The sequence below is a fragment of the Lycium barbarum genome, chromosome 1 (genome assembly GCF_019175385.1).
Source record: "Lycium barbarum isolate Lr01 chromosome 1, ASM1917538v2, whole genome shotgun sequence".
In the NCBI taxonomy this organism is placed as follows: Eukaryota; Viridiplantae; Streptophyta; class Magnoliopsida; order Solanales; family Solanaceae; genus Lycium; species Lycium barbarum.
In genome coordinates, this window is record NC_083337.1 from 84160980 (window position 1) to 84176977 (window position 15998).

The following is a 15998-nucleotide window of genomic DNA, read 5'->3' on the forward strand; positions in this document are numbered from 1 at the left end:
AATCATACCCGAAGGGTAAAGAAAGGGAAGAGGAAAGGAGGAAAAGAGGGAAAGTCAATGTCAAGAATTAACCAAAGAGTCAAATACCTGCTTAAATTGCACATCTTCTGACTCCTCTGGACTCAATTCTGTGGTACAGACACAACATTAGTAATACGAGATAGTGTTAGCTTATTCAAAAAATAGAATCATAGATTACGAAATTGCAGATACAGTAATAAATGGGATTCATGGAATGACTAAACCTAAACTGAAACCTCGAGACAGAATATGGCATAGTGGTGTATCAGAAGTACCCTAATCACATGGAATTAATTAACTATCCGAATGAAAAGCTCTCAAATAAATGGGCTTTGAGTATTTGATCTCTCAGTAACATAAAGGAAATAGGTTAAGCCACCTCATATTACATCAAGAGTAGTGAAAGATAGATCCTTGACATGAACTCCAGTGATGAATTTTTAGAACTCACTCATGCCTTTCTGGTTAAGCTATGCACATGATTTTAAACCCTTGAATGGTTAAGAGTTTCTAATGTTATACGTATAGGACGAAAAATGATTTGTCAAAATCAAGTCATGTTTATTCAATTGAAACAAGAAAAAGAAGAAAGAGAAATGATCCAATTGTGCGAAGGGTTCACTGTTAGCTAATTGACTGACTAAATTATCGTAACTTGAATAAACTCACCGTATGCTTCTAAAAAGCTCTGGCCTTCAATTGGTAGCCTTATGTCATCTGCAGCCATAACATATGTATTGGTAGGTCAATATGTCTAAAGTATTGAGATGATTTACTATGATCAACATGGAGATTGAAAGTTTTCAGTAGCTCCAAGTCTCAACCCTACAACAATATATATGTTAATCCAATCCAAAATGCAGCATCATACTCATTGAAGCAAGTTCCTATAACGGAAGGAGACAACATTATGAAGTCCGTACAACTTGACAAACTAATGCTAACTTTTCATCATTCTGAACTGTACAAACTCCAGAATCTCAAATCACTTAAAACAAACAAGATTAATTTCAACATATACCTGACATGTATTTGGTGAAAGAATCCTAAGAATATAGTTAACATGTTGATATGACATTGAGTTAAATATGAATACAAATTATGTTACCTGTAGTTCTCAGTGCAGTTGGGCTCCTTTGTTGGGCCATTGCTAGGGCTATTGCTCCGTCTACCTTTAAAAGAATCAAAGAGGATAAAATTAAAATTAAATCAATACAAGAGATTTTGAATAATTCTAACACATATTATATCTTTTATTCCACATCTTAAGCATGGGATAAGCAATTCATCCACACCATTGACATTATAATTCTGTTTAGTGTTGAGAAATGAAGGTTTAACATCTTACAAGTTATATACAAGTACCACCAGAATAAAAGCTTGCTGATCTATTGTAAAACAAGTTTGAAATTATTACTACTTAATTTGGTACCGATCTATTATCTATGGTCCTACATAATTTACAAATTTAACTTTCTCAAACTATTCACGGATTTCTTGCCCCCATATAAATAAATAAAAAAGGAAAAAAGAAGAAAAAGACTGAAAACAAGAACAAAAGAAAAGCTATATATACTTGCGTCCTGATCGATGTTGGTTGCTATGATAGAAAATTTGTCTAATATGACAAAAGAAGAACAACAATACTGTATCATTTTCTTAGTTTTCCAGAGAAGTGAAGAACAATTATCAGACAGGCAGAAGATAAACATTCTTAAAACAAATTTCAATTAAATACAAGTGTGATGCATTGACGGAATTTTTTATGACTAGTGTATCAGATTCTATATAATAATGGAATGTCTATCTGGCTTGCTCAATTTCAAGTAAAACAAAATTATTTGATGATTTCAGAGGTCTATGCTGAAGAAAAGTTTATATTTTGCAAAAGAAATATACTTTCACTTTAGTCGACTGATGGTCTAGTAAAACTACGTGACGTAACTTCTCAGGATATGGAGGGACGTTTGACCTTAAATAAGCATACTAATTCTCCCTGTATAGAAAAAAAAATTCATGTGTCTCACATAACTGACATTAGTTGTGTGACGTCTCTTTTTATCTCACAAAGTGGACGAGACAAAAGAAGCCTCACATTATTAATGACAGTTGTATGAGTCACAAAATAATTCTTCTACTTCTACTTCCTTGATCCTTGCTAGAATTGCTTCGGTGTGAGAAAAAATCAAAATTTGCTAGAAGTCTTTCATTCTTTTTTGTTGGACCATATGCAACACTAACGCAACCTAGCGCGACTATTTTATTAATTTTGTTGCTTACAAGTCACATAACTTGATTGACCAAAACTTTGTTGAAAATAAACTACCAGAATTTAATAGATATAAGGCATCTTGCCCTTCCAGTGTAACCACAAAGGTTAGAAAACATGAAGTTGAAGATTTATTCTAGTTTATCCAGAACCATAACATAGAGCCTCTATCTTTTCATTATTACCCCTTATTTGTATTATACTCTGTCACCTGGAGACACAATATGTAACTTGCTACCTATACCTAATGTCCTTAAATCATATGTTATTTCTGCGTGTGATGATTGACAAACTTTATTTTGAAATCTATTTCTCTTTTTGGTTTTTGGTGTCATATAGTTTCAGTTGGATCACTTCTGACATGCTATGCTATCTTATGTTTTGATGATTTGACAAACCCTAAGGAACCAGCTATGATCAGGCTCACTTGTTGAATTTGGTCAACCTCTTGATATCTCATGTATTGATATGTTAACATGCTTTTTGAAAGATCAGCTACTATCAGTCACTCTACACAAGCTACAGGATTTGAAGGACCACATATGTTTTCAGAAGGACTAAATGGGATCAGGTCCCCAGATATTGCTTGGTCAAATCTACAACTGTAAAGCTGTTAACACTTTATCACTGTAGCAATGCACCAGTCCATCAGCAGAGTGGCTTGACCAATGGTCCAAAGTTTATGGGCTGTCATCTTCACTCTCGTCCTTCTACATATACAACATCATGTTGAAGTAAAGACTTATTCTTGCACAATCAAATTGCTCATATCCTAAGTGCAAGTCTCCACCTCTTGAGGTGCTCTTAAGAACAAAGCTCTAATGAACAGAAGGACCATTTCTCACCACTGAAGATATTTTAAGTCCTTAGATTTGTTTGAGTCTTTGTCTTTTGTTCTATAAATTGTAAACCTACTCTTCTCTTTTCAAGAAGATGATGTTTGTAGGAATTTTGAATTCTCAGAAGTTGGTTATAGCTTTTGAGTGGTACACTAGGCTAGAGTTAGTCTAGGTGTATTAGTTGAATTCTGAGAAGTTGTTTGAAGGCGGTTTACCTACTTAAGCTTCTGAGTGGTACACTAGGCTAGAGTTATAGGTGTATTAGTTCACTTGGCTAGAGGTAGTCAAGAGTTACTTATAATAGGGTGTATTGTAAGGGTTGAGGGATTATTTGAGTTAATTCCTAGGTTGCAAGAGTTGTAATCTGAAGTTGTTCGGTGCTAGTGGAGTTGAAATTCTACGTGGTAGGTCATGGTTTTTAATCCCTTGAGCAAGGAGTTTTCCACGGTAAAATCTTGTCTGATTTACTTACTGCACTGCATCAGAGAACTGGTAGACAACCAGGTCTCTCATATACTATTTGGTGAACGCACTGCTTATAACAACTTCTCTTCTCTTAAAAATGATAGATTATGTTAAATAACTTATACAAGACTGAGGAACAGCAGAGACGAGGTTTTCTACAGTAAGCTGAATGCTTTGGTTGGTGCACAGATGACTAGTTGTGGGTGTGTTTGATATGGAGGAAAACATTTGCTAGAAAATATTTTTTAACTTTTTCTTATTTTGTTGCTCAAAATGTTCTGATAAATATTTTTTCTAGAAAAAACGAGTTCCTTAAAAATTAGAGAAGTAGAAAAAACCTAGTTACTTCCTCCATCCCAATTAAGCATTTTAGTTATATAAATACTCTTGAAACAATATTTTTTATTTATTTATCAAAGGCTATAAAATAAATAAGAAAATCACTTATTTTCTAAAAGAATATTTTCCGTGGAAAAACAATTTCCTCCACACCAAACACACACTATATGATTATGTAATTTTTCTAGCATGAACCAACTTCAATAGAACTTACACTACCTTCGTTATTCTAGGATGCTAGTATAAAATTTCCGGTTAGGAAAGCTGTAAATAGTAGCTATTTGGTCTATTCTAGTAAAATACAACGGTGTTAATATGCAGCTAAAGTTTTATGTATTTCATTTTTTTTCAATGAATATCATGTAAAGAAATGTTGGGTCTAACTCAACCCCAAAAGCTAGCTCATGAGGGGAGGATTGTCCGAGTTCATATAATGACTGGTATGGGACTTTTTCACACCCCACCTCACACCTAGGACTAGACATTTGGTGTGTGGGCAATTTAATATGGGGTCCCAACATGGGAAATGAAAATTGGGATGGGTCCTGCTCAGATACCATTTAAAAAATTGGATTTTGGATCTAACTCAACCCCAAAAGCTAGCTCATAAGTGGAGGATTGCTGAAAAGTTGGTATGTTACCCACATCTCTTCTTTAATCTTATATTTTCTTGTTATGTTTAATTGATAAAATAGTGCATTTACTATGGTTTACTTCAATTCTATAGGTTTATGTGAGTGAGAAGTGATCGGGAAGACACCAAGTGAAAAACAAGTCAAAAAAGGCCAAATTGAAGAAAATGAGAAAAGTGGCTAGAAGTGTCAAAATGGCCAAATCTGTAATTCCAAAAATATGTGTTTGTATTGTTCTTATTTTGATTGAAAAATTGGGGAACTATAAAAGCAAAGCTTTGGGAAATATCTTTCATCTTTGGTCATTCTTACAAGCTTGGAGAGCTAGGGTTCTTGCACACACACTTGGAGATTGTAGATTTGAAGATCATAATGAGAAATTTCTTAATCCTTTACTCATTTCTTCAATTCCTTACTACGTATTGAATATCTAAGTATGTCATATTTCATTCCAATGCTTGAAACTTGTTATGAAAATATACATTGTTAAAGTTTGATTTGAATTTCTTTTTATGCTTATGTATTAAATATTTTTTATTTCAAATGAAGTGGGTTAATGTTTCTCTATTTATTTTTCAAACTTTAATGTCATTTGGTGGTTGCAAAAATTAAATGTGGCCTTTTTACCTTTGTTTTGCTTGAAAAGGAAAGTTAAAGGTTAGGAAAAGATTAAATAGCAAGGATTTGGGGCTTTAAACCTCATCTAATAATTTGAGCTAGGAATAGGAAAGTGAATTTGAGATTCAATTGGTTGTGCTTAATATCACACTTTAAGGCTTGAAATTTGTGAGTGAAATGCATTGATTTGGTTGGAAGAATTTCAATCAGATTTTAAAAATCATTATCTATTAACATAAACTCGCTCTTAGTTGTAAAATCGTGAAATTCATTGGATCGTTACTTGAGAGTAATTTCTCTGTATCCATGCTTGTGGCCATTGTTCATTTTACTTGCTTTCTAGGTTAGTTTATATTTTCGCATTAGTTATAATTTTATTCAAAATCGAAATATTATCAAGTGTCTAGCTTAACGTAGAAAGTGATAATTCCTTAATTGCCTTATCGTTTAGTATATTGTTTCCTGTGGGATTCAGCCCCGACTCACAGTTAGGTTAATTATATTACATACGACCGTGTACACTTTCTCACTTGAGGGTGGATTTGGACGTTATCAATTTTGGCGCCGTTGCCGGGAAATAATTTGGCGTATTTGGGTTAGTATGGGAGTATGCGTGCTTGCTTTGGTCTAAACTTGTGAATATGTGTTAGTGATTTTTCGTGTTTCATTGTGTTAGTTTTTGTTTTTGTTACTTGTGTCACTATGACATCTTGGAATGAAAATGGTTTTGATGATTGTAACCCATATTTTGATGAATCATGTCCATATTGTGGAGGACCCCACTTTGGCAAGATTGTGAAAATGCTCCCCGAAGAGGGATGTATGCACCGTCTCAATCTTATGATGGGAATATTTGCAATATATGTGCTGGTCAAGGTGGACATTAGGGTGATTGTCTCAATTATTTTGCTTTCCCCCTAAGTTGTTCTAAAGAAAATGCTAGTTGGGCTTTTGAGTTTGGTAGGAACAATGACATGACAAGTGAAGGGAAGAGTGCCAGATTTGAAGGCATCATGGCAATACTCCAAACATATTTGGATCGCGAAACTAAAATGGAGGAGGAGCGAAATCTCGTCCATCAATCCATTTTGAAAAATGGGGAAGCTATAAAAAAGAATGAAAGATTCAAGTGAAGACGCCAATTCCTCGATTGTCATGGATATGTCTACTCCTCAAAATGAGATGAAGAAGAGATTTCAAAGCTAAAAGATGAGCCCGGATTTTTTTGTGACCACGACAAAAGTTGTGAAAGTGAAGAAGTGGTTCAACTTGAAGAAGAAGAAGAAGAGCAAAATCTTGGAGAAGAAATTGAGGAAATATTGAGTAGCATAATGGGATGGAGTGAAAAATTTGGGCAAGTCTTGACTAAATGTGGGAAAAAGTCCAACATGCGGATGATGATAGTATTCAAGACATGACTTTCACCATGGGTTGATTTTTACAAGCTTTGAACGACTCTCACCATAAAAAATAAAAAACTTGACAAAGTGGAAATTGTGAGCTAAGATTGGATAATGAATCAAGCTCAACAACTTGGAACCGATTGGGAATCACCATGAATGCATTTCACGAACGATGGAAGAATTTTTAAAAATTCATGTTGCACAAAGTCAAGAAGTTGAGCTACTTGAAATTGCTATCCGAAAATTGGAGGCCGAATTAAATGAAAAAAAATAAGACATCTGATGCTCAATATCAAATGGTCATGGATAGTAGTTTTGAGTTGATTTCAATAGATGTGGAGGTCAAGATTGATTTTGAAGAGCTAATGGTGGAATGCCAACCAACCAACCCAATATTAATGAAGGATGCCGGGATTGAAGAAATGATACTAGAGTCGCATAAAAAAGTTCATGAAATGATTTTTGAGGACTCTAGTTCCCAGTTTTGGGTGAGGATGTGAAGGATGAAGCAAATTTGGAATTTGGGCTTATTGGACCACATTCCAACCATTTTTAAACACTTGTGGGATTACACTAGGTATGTTTTTTTTTTATGTTGTACTTGATTGATGATATGGATGTTGAACTAACCGAGCCCATAGATGATTTTGGAGATGAAGAAAAAACATTTTTTTTTTGAAGTTATTCATGCTAAGAAGACAAAATGACATGCCTCAGGCCAAAAAATGTAAAATGCAACATCCGAGAGTTGGCCTCTTTACTTTTCTACTGCCGCCTCATGAGCATCAACTGAACCTTGATTCAAAGTTAGGGTGAAAATTCATATCCTCCAACTGGAAGAAAAAGTGGTAAAGTTGATCTACGTTGTGCCACGTCGTTAAATGCGGCGCTTGATGGGAGGCTGTAACACCTCATGGATTCGGGTTAAGGTTTGACTCATAAGATGAGGGTATAATGAAAACAATATGAGTAGTGTAGAAAGGGGGGTTTGAAACCTAACCAATTCATAAGAAGAGTCCTTGGGCAAAGTAAAGTCAGAAGCTACTCTACTGAGCATGTTTTCAAGTGAGTTTGCACTAGGTCTCACTTAAATTTAGTATATGGAAAAATATATAAGGAATTTGGAAAGATTTCAGACATGAAAGTTGTATCCCTTTGAAATAATGTTCCAACGGTATATTATGGAGGTCAAACAGACATATGTACAAAATTTTATTTACTATTTACTAAATAGTGTTTTGCCTACTCCGGCAGAATTTACGGTCCGTAAAAATGGGCCGTAAAATGTCCAACACACTATTACGATTTCATGGTATGATTTACGAGCTGTGAAATGGGCCAAAAATGAGCGTAAAACATGTCCGATAACAAATTTAAACCTTCATTTTTTGGCTTTTTCACTTCATACTTCACATCCTCAAGCCCTAGAACGACCATTCTCTCTTCCCATCATCCTCCTACACCAAGGTTAGCCTCGTCCAAGGGATTCCAAGTGCTTCTAACATCAACACATGAATTCTAAGTGAAAATCCATTTTTCCTAACATAGGGTTTTCAAGAAAACCCATCTCAAGGTTCAAGATTCAAGCTTTTGGAATTCTTCTTCAAAGATTCATACTTTTCTCAAATTTTTGGAGCGATTAAGGTATGTAGGGCATCTATACACGTTTGGGAATGTTAATTTTCTTCTCCACGCCACGTTCATCCATGAAAATACAAAATTCCACAAACCTAGGGTTTCCATTCTAATTCATGATGACCCTAAGTTATATGTATCATGTTATACCATGTTTGTATTACTAATTTGTTATTGTATTCTTTATATGCCATTTTGGTTATTGGGAATCCATTCGTAGTCTATGAACACTCATATTTTGAATTCCATGGGTTCTTAAATACAAGTCATGAATCATTATACTAAATTCTATGAAATCCTGCATGTTTCCATGTTTCATACAAATTATACTATGTATCTATATTCTTGTCAAATTACACATACAAATCATGTTTACAAGTCATGTTATGAAAACCATGGGCATCTATGCCAACTATAGCCATGTGCATGTTCAAGTTTTGGGAGTAGCATAGATTTACCGAGAAGGCTCAGACAGCCTGAAACTACGCATGCCAACGTAGGGTAAGGGTCGATCCGCACAGTTAGGATGACACTTTAGACAATTGATTGGATCCTTTCATGTCATGCTCTCATACCCTGGCAAGGTATGGGATTGCTCTGCTGGTCGGGCCAGGTACCAGATTCCACGTACTCATGTGGTGATTTCATGTTGTTGGCTACACTCAAGCTCTCTCTCTCTCTCTCTCTCTCTCTCTTCACACACACACGCGCACACACACAGATATATATATATATATATATATATATATATATACTTACAGATATTTTTACCATGTTATATTATACTCAAGTCAGATGATACCCATGTTCATGTTCAGTTTACAGTTTCACTTTTAGTTCTATTATTTCATGTGCCATGTTTACTCATTTAGTTGCTTTACATACCAGTACAATTCAAATGTACTGACGTCCCTTTTATTGCCCGGGAGCCTGCATTTCAAGATGCAGATATTCATTTACAGGATAGCGGATCTGCTCGTTAGGTTCACACGTATTAGCTATTGGTGAGCCCTACTTTATTCGGAATGTTTGCTTTATTTCGCATTTATATCAGTTTATACAGTTATAGTATACCAAGGGCCTTATCCCGATAAATGGTTTACCAGTCAGACTCATGTCAGAGGTTTTATAGACTAGTTCAGTCATGTCATGTCAGATATGTAGTTAGGTTACCCTTGTTGGCTACAGTATTATGTTTAATACTATTTTCCGCATTCATGATAAAACAGTATTTTTTTCAGACTTATGATTATTAATTCTCATGTTTATTATAAACATCCATATTTAACTTATTTTTCGCATCAGTACTGTTCCTTGTTGATTCAGCAAACCATGTGGTTCGCTCGGTCACATGCAACAAGGCACCGAGTGCCGTGTTACGCCCAGACCATGGTTCGAGGAGTGAAAAATCTTTGTATCAGAGCCTAGGTTCATGTGTCTTAGGGACTCTATGAAACCGTGTCCAGTGTGGTCACCTTTATGTATGTATGCGCACCACACATGTAAACAATTGACAATCAAGACATCTAGGATTGTCTCACTTCTTTCATACTCTAGATCGTGCAAGTAGAGTAGTGTTTTCAGGAATCCCTCTAACTCGTGCATATTACATATTTCAGAAAATGCCTGCAAAAAGAAAGTACACCAAGAGGAGTTCAGCTACTAGCCAGAGAGCTACTACCAATGTTTCTCCAGAAGTGGAGACTCAAACTCAGAGGGCGCATCAGATCCAGCACCCCCACCTGCTGCTAGAAGGCCTGCGGAGGTCTGTACTTTAGTCCCGCCACCCAGTTCCACTGACATGGATGTTAAGGGAGCCATCCAGCTGCTCACCTAAATTGTTGCAACCTAAGCGCTATATCAGGGAACGACTCCAAAAGCAGGGCTAGTGGAGGGTCGTACAGTTCTAGGACTCAGAAATTTCGGCGTATGAAGCCTCTTATTTTCACAGGAACTATTAAGGGGGAAGATCCTCAAAATTTCATTGATAGGCTTCAGAAGGTTTTTCGTGTTATGCATGCTTTAGAGAAGGAGGCAGCAGAGTTAGGAGCTTATCAATTGCAAGATGTTGCTCATATTTGGTATGAATCATAGGAGCAGCCCCGAGGAGAAGATGCATCCCCTGCAACTTGGGATGAATTGATAGACATTTTCATTGACCACTTCCAGTCGCTTGAGGTCAGGGAGGCCTATGAATTTAAGAGACTCAGGCAGAATGATGTGAGTGTGAATGATTATTATCTCAAGTTTGTTTCTTTGGCCAAGTATGCTCCGCATATGGTCCCCAATATGAGGGCCAGAATTAGGCGATTTGTGACGGGCCTTATACCCCACTTGTATGGTGATGCAAATATAGCTGCTCAGAATAAAATACATGACCATCACCAAGATAGTTACTTTCGTTCAAGGTAATGAGTACAGGATAAAGGAAGAGGAAGCACCCCAGAAAAAGAAAGATAGAGAATTCAATAAAAGAGCTAAGTCTGCATGTAACTTCAGTCATTGGGGGGGGGGGGGGGGGGGTGGAGGCAGAAAGTTCTTCAAAAATAGGTCATCAGGACCCGCTCCATCTGCAGCCAGTGCCCTAGCTCCAAATTCATAAATGATCAGAAGAGACAGAGTTTCAGGCCAGCGGGTTCCTATTCTCAGGCTAATGTGGGTCAAAAACTTATGACATTCCGGTTTGCAGCAAGTATGGTAAGATACAATCGGCGGTGTGTCACATGGGTATGGATGTTTGCTATGGGTATGGCCAGTAGGGCCATTTTCAGAGGAACTGTCCATTAGCGAGATAGGGTACCGGAGGTAACGTGGCTCAGTCCATGAATTTCGCAGCTCCTCAGAATTCTCAGGCCCAGACAGGGCATAGTGCAGCTAAGTCTGGCAATGCGGGAGGAGGTCAGAACTGCTTGTATGTGCTAGCAGGTCATTAAGACACCGAGGCACGTGCAAATATTGTCACAGGTACTTTAACAGTTTTCACTTTTGACATTTATACCATTATTGACCCAGGATCCAACTTATCATATGTAACCCCTTTTGCTTCTAAGAAATTTGGGATGGAACAAAAAAAGTAGCATGAACCCTTTGAAGTGTCCACTCTAGTTGGAGAGTCAGTTAGAGCTAGACACATTTATAGGGGTTGTCTAGTCACAGTCTATCACCGCAGTACCGTAGCCGACTTAGTAGAGTTGGAAATGGTAGACTTCGAAGTAATCATGGGTATAGATTGGTTGGCTTCATGTTATGCCACAGTAGCTTGTAGAACCAAAATAGTATGTTTTGAGTTTCCTAATGAACCAGTCATAGAATGGAAGGGCAATTCAGTAGTACCCAGGGGTAGGTTTATTACTTATCTCAAAGCCAGAAAAATAGTCTCCAAGGGGTATATTTATAAATTAGTCCAAGTCAGGGATACAGATACCCAAACCCCAACTCTCTAGTCCGTACCAGTCGTTAATCTTTCCAGAAGCTTTCCCAGAAGATCTCCCCAGAGTTCTTCCCGACAGTGCGATAGACTTTAGAATTTATCTACTTCCCGGCACTGAGCCGATAACTATTCCGCTATACAAAATGGATCTAGTAGAGTTGAACGAGTAGAAAGCTCGGTTGAAAGATCTTCTTGACAAGGGATGTATTAGGACAAGTGTCTCACCTTGGGGTGCGCTAGTCCTGTTTGTTCGAAAGAAAGATGGATCCTTACGCATGTGAATTGACTACCATCAGTTAAACAAAGTCACCCTAAAGAAAAAGTATCCTCTCCCCAGAATTGATGATTTATTTGACCAACTTCATAGTGCCCTGTGTTATTCCAAGATTGACCTCAGATCAGGATGCCATAAGTTAAAGATTAAGGAAGTTGTTATTCCAAAGACCGCTTTCAGAACCCGTTATGGTCATTTTGAATTTCTTGTCATTGTCATTTGGGTTGACAAATGCACCAGCCGCTTTCATGGACCTTATGAACAGGGTCTTCAAGCCTTATCTTAATTCGTCATTGTCTTTATTGATGGCATTTTGGTGTATTCCCATAGTGAGACTGATCATGCACAACATCTCAGAATAGTGTTGCAGACACTTCAGGATCGTGAGCTTTATGCGAAATTTTCAAAGTGCTAATTTTGGCTAAAGTCAGTGGCGATTTTAGGCCATGTAATTTCAGGTGAAGGCGTTAGAGTGGATTTTCGGCAAATAGACGTTGTGAAGAATTGGCCTAGACCCACTTCAACAACAGAGATAAGAAGTTTCTTGGGTCTGGCAGGCTATTATAGGCGCTTCGTAGAGGGGTTTTCCTCTATCTCAGCTCCATTGACTAAGTTAACTCATAAGAAGGCCAAGTTTCAATGGTCAAATGCATGTGAACAAAGTTTTGAGGAGTTGAAAATGAGGTTGACTTCTTCCCAGTTCTGACGCTACCAGAGGGAATTGAAGGGTTCGTGGTGTACTGTGATGCTTTGGGAGTTGGTCTCGGATGTAACATAATGCAGCATGGTAAGGTTGTAGCGTATGCATCCTGACAGCTTAAGGCTCATGAAAAGAATTATCCGACTCATGACTTAGAATTGGCAGCTGTGGCTTTCGCACTGAAGGTATGGCGTCACTATTTGTATGGAGTGCACGTTGATATTTTTAACGACCACAAGAGCCTTTAATTCAAGCAAAGGGATTTGAATCTTAAACAGAGAAGGTGACTCGAGTTGCTTAAGGATTATGATGTAGATATCCTCTACCATCCGGGAAAAGTGAAAGTGGTAGCCGATGCTCTTATTCGGAGATCCATAGGAAGTTTAGCTCGCATTGAGGCAGATAAAAGAATTATGACAAGAGAAGTCCACCGTTTGGGAAACCTAGGAGTTCGTATCTTGTACTCCGGAGATGGTGGAGTTGTGTTGAAAGCAGGGCTTATTCCTCCTTAGTGGCCGAAGTGAAGGAGAAACAGTTTAATTATTCCTTTTTACTGTAACTAAAGGAGGTGATTCACAAGCATAAGACAATGACTTTCGAACAAGGAGGAGATGATGGTACCTTGAGGTACCGAGGCAGATTATGTGTTTCAGACGTAGAAGGGCTTAGAGAGTGAATTATATGAGAAGCCCACAATTCCAGGTATTCTATCCACCTAGGTTGTAACACCCCGAATTATTTTTAAATTACCTCTTGAATTTTCAATTGACCATATCTTGATAGTAAGGGTATATTTTACTTCGCACTTCCTGAACGTGAACTTGACGATATTTGGAACTTGTTTGAAGTGTTATGGCGTAATTATGTAAGATACTCCAATTATTATCTTAGTAAATTATTAAATGTATTAGCTATTTATGTATTTAGGGCAGCCCCTTTTTGTAGTTATCCCAAAAAAAAAAAATTGTAGTTCTCCAAAGGTAAATATATTACCTTTAGCTCATATCCTCTCCACCTCCTCTTCATATTTCGTTTCCTCCACCAAAATAAAATCCCAAAGCTTCTCTCCTCTCATAATATTCATCCTCTAAATCAATCATCAAGACTTGTTTTGGTTGAGCCACAAACTACTCCACACTATTGAGGTAAGTTACAAAACCCGTTTTTGAACTGGACAGCTGTTAGTGTTTTCAGCATAATACCTTGTATAAAGATTAGTTTTAAGTGATCCAAGATGTTATAGAAATATATTTCATAGCCCTACAATTTTCGTTCGGGCTCCCAAACCCAGTTTTTCTTTTATTTACTGGAAAAGGGGCGATGAAGTACAGGGCAGGTGCTGCCCAGATTTCTATTTTGTAAACCCTACATGTACTACTATTAGTAATTTTAGCATATCTTGTAGTAAAAAACTGCTATAGGAGTGATTTAAATTTCTCTGAAACCCCAAGACATATATCTACAACTTTCATTAAGGCCATAAAGTCTATTTTTGTCGTTTACCCCTTTGAAACTGAGCCACAATGCAAGACAGTAGTACTGTCCAGAATTCCTGTTTTGATAGTTTATGGTGATTTTCACTGATTTCATGTTTAGTTTCAACGTGCTGAAACCATTGAAATTAAGTAGATATTTGATTGTGTATTTAAGGTATATATGCTCTTGTACAAGCTAAGAGGAATTGTTTGATGAAGTGGACTTTGGTTGGTCTATGGCATAGGCAATTTGAACTCCTTGAGTTGTGGTAAAACTTGTTGTGTGGTAAAACACCAAGGTTTGTGTATAAACTTGAACTTGAAATATCTTTATTTTCTGGACTTTGAAGTATCTTGATGTGTTGTTTCCTTTCTCTTCATCTTATATCATTGTACGATTATTATCTCAAGTATTGCAAAATATTCACTAAATCGCCCGCTTGTACGAATTGCTTGATCATTTTGCATTCTGGTTGGGACTTTGTCCTTCTTATTGCAGAGACTTTGTCATCGACATTGTCATGCCTCTTGATTCGGATCTTGCCCATCTTGACTTTGGATTTACATTTCGTCTTGATGATGGACTTTTGTCCATTTTTTAGTATGAGTGGAAAGCCACTTTCAACATGGCTCTTGATTCTCTTGATTATTGGGTGACGACCCTTCTTGATTTGAGGCTTCGGTCCATCTTGATATTGATTGTGCTTGGTGTGATGGCATGACTTACATATTAGGCAAAATTGGTTGTTTGACAAACTCTCTTGAATTGATTTATAAGCTTTCTTGACACTTGAGCCTTCGAATATTGATTTCGACATTTGGAAACTCCTCAAGGTTTGATATTAGATACTTTGATATACTAGTTTATTTGATTTATTATTATCTTATCGAGCTACCTACGATGGATAAGGGAATTGGAGAATCTAATGGCTCCAAGCCCAAAGTTTATAAGCCACTAAGCTTTATGCTTAGCGATAATTGTTTTCTATCGTAGGTGATGTACGGGAAGAGATTTGAAGATGACCATTTGGAGTAGACTTTTTGGGAACTTTAGTGAAGATCACATTTGCGTATGTATCTAGGTCATGTAAAATTTTGGGGACTTGTACATGATCCATATGTCACACTTATGTATGTAATTTTGGAGGCTTGTTGGACACAGACCATATGCTTGTAGCTTGAACTTGGTGAATTGTATTGCTATTTTAGGGTGTGCTTTCAACCCAAGTGATGGCATGTACTAAATTTACATTTTGTCTTGTAATTATGTATCAAGGAGGAGACTAGTTTTCTTTTGATATTCACACGTTTGAAATTCGTGTATAATATGAACCTGCAATGGTGCTGAATGGAAATATAATTTCATTAGGAAGTTGCTTCAACATTTTTATTATTCAAGAAGGGTGCTACCATATTAAATTGATACTCTGATATTTTATTTCTTCAAGGGATGTTACGAAGTGTTTTGTTAAGAAAGAAAATGTCGCACTTTTAAACCTTTTTTGCATGGGCCTATTTCCGCCACTAAATTATTGTGAATATCTTTTGACATATATTTCTTCTGAACGTTGTGAGTGTGAAATTAGCTTTTTTTTCGTAAGTGGCATCCTCCCAAAGGGGGTGCTACATAGGTTTCACGAAGTTGTATCATGACCTTAAGGAGATTTATTGGTGGAAGACATGAAAAAGAATGTAGCAGATTTTGTGGCCAAGTGTCCAATTTGTCAGCAAGTGAAAGCCAAGAACCAAAGGCATAGTGGCTTGGCCTGGATATTGATATTCATGTTTGGAAATGGGAGATCATAAACACGGACGTTATAACATATCTACCTCACTCATCCCGAAGACATGACTTGATTTGAGTGATTGTTGACCGACTTACTAAATCAGCACACTTT

The 15998-nt window shown here is 36.9% G+C and overlaps 1 protein-coding gene across 1 annotated transcript in view; it reads right to left on the bottom strand.

Annotated features, from left to right (window-relative positions):
- The window catches only part of LOC132636194 (coiled-coil domain-containing protein SCD2-like), a 122407-nt gene that overhangs the window by 58433 nt on the left and 47976 nt on the right, over nt 1-15998 (bottom strand). The window contains exons 16-18 of the mRNA XM_060352919.1: nt 1130-1193; nt 691-738; nt 88-128 (exon numbers count right to left, since the gene is read on the bottom strand). Of these exons, the coding sequence (XP_060208902.1) occupies nt 88-128; nt 691-738; nt 1130-1193 (153 nt within the window). The remainder of the gene's footprint in view (nt 1-87; nt 129-690; nt 739-1129; nt 1194-15998) is intronic.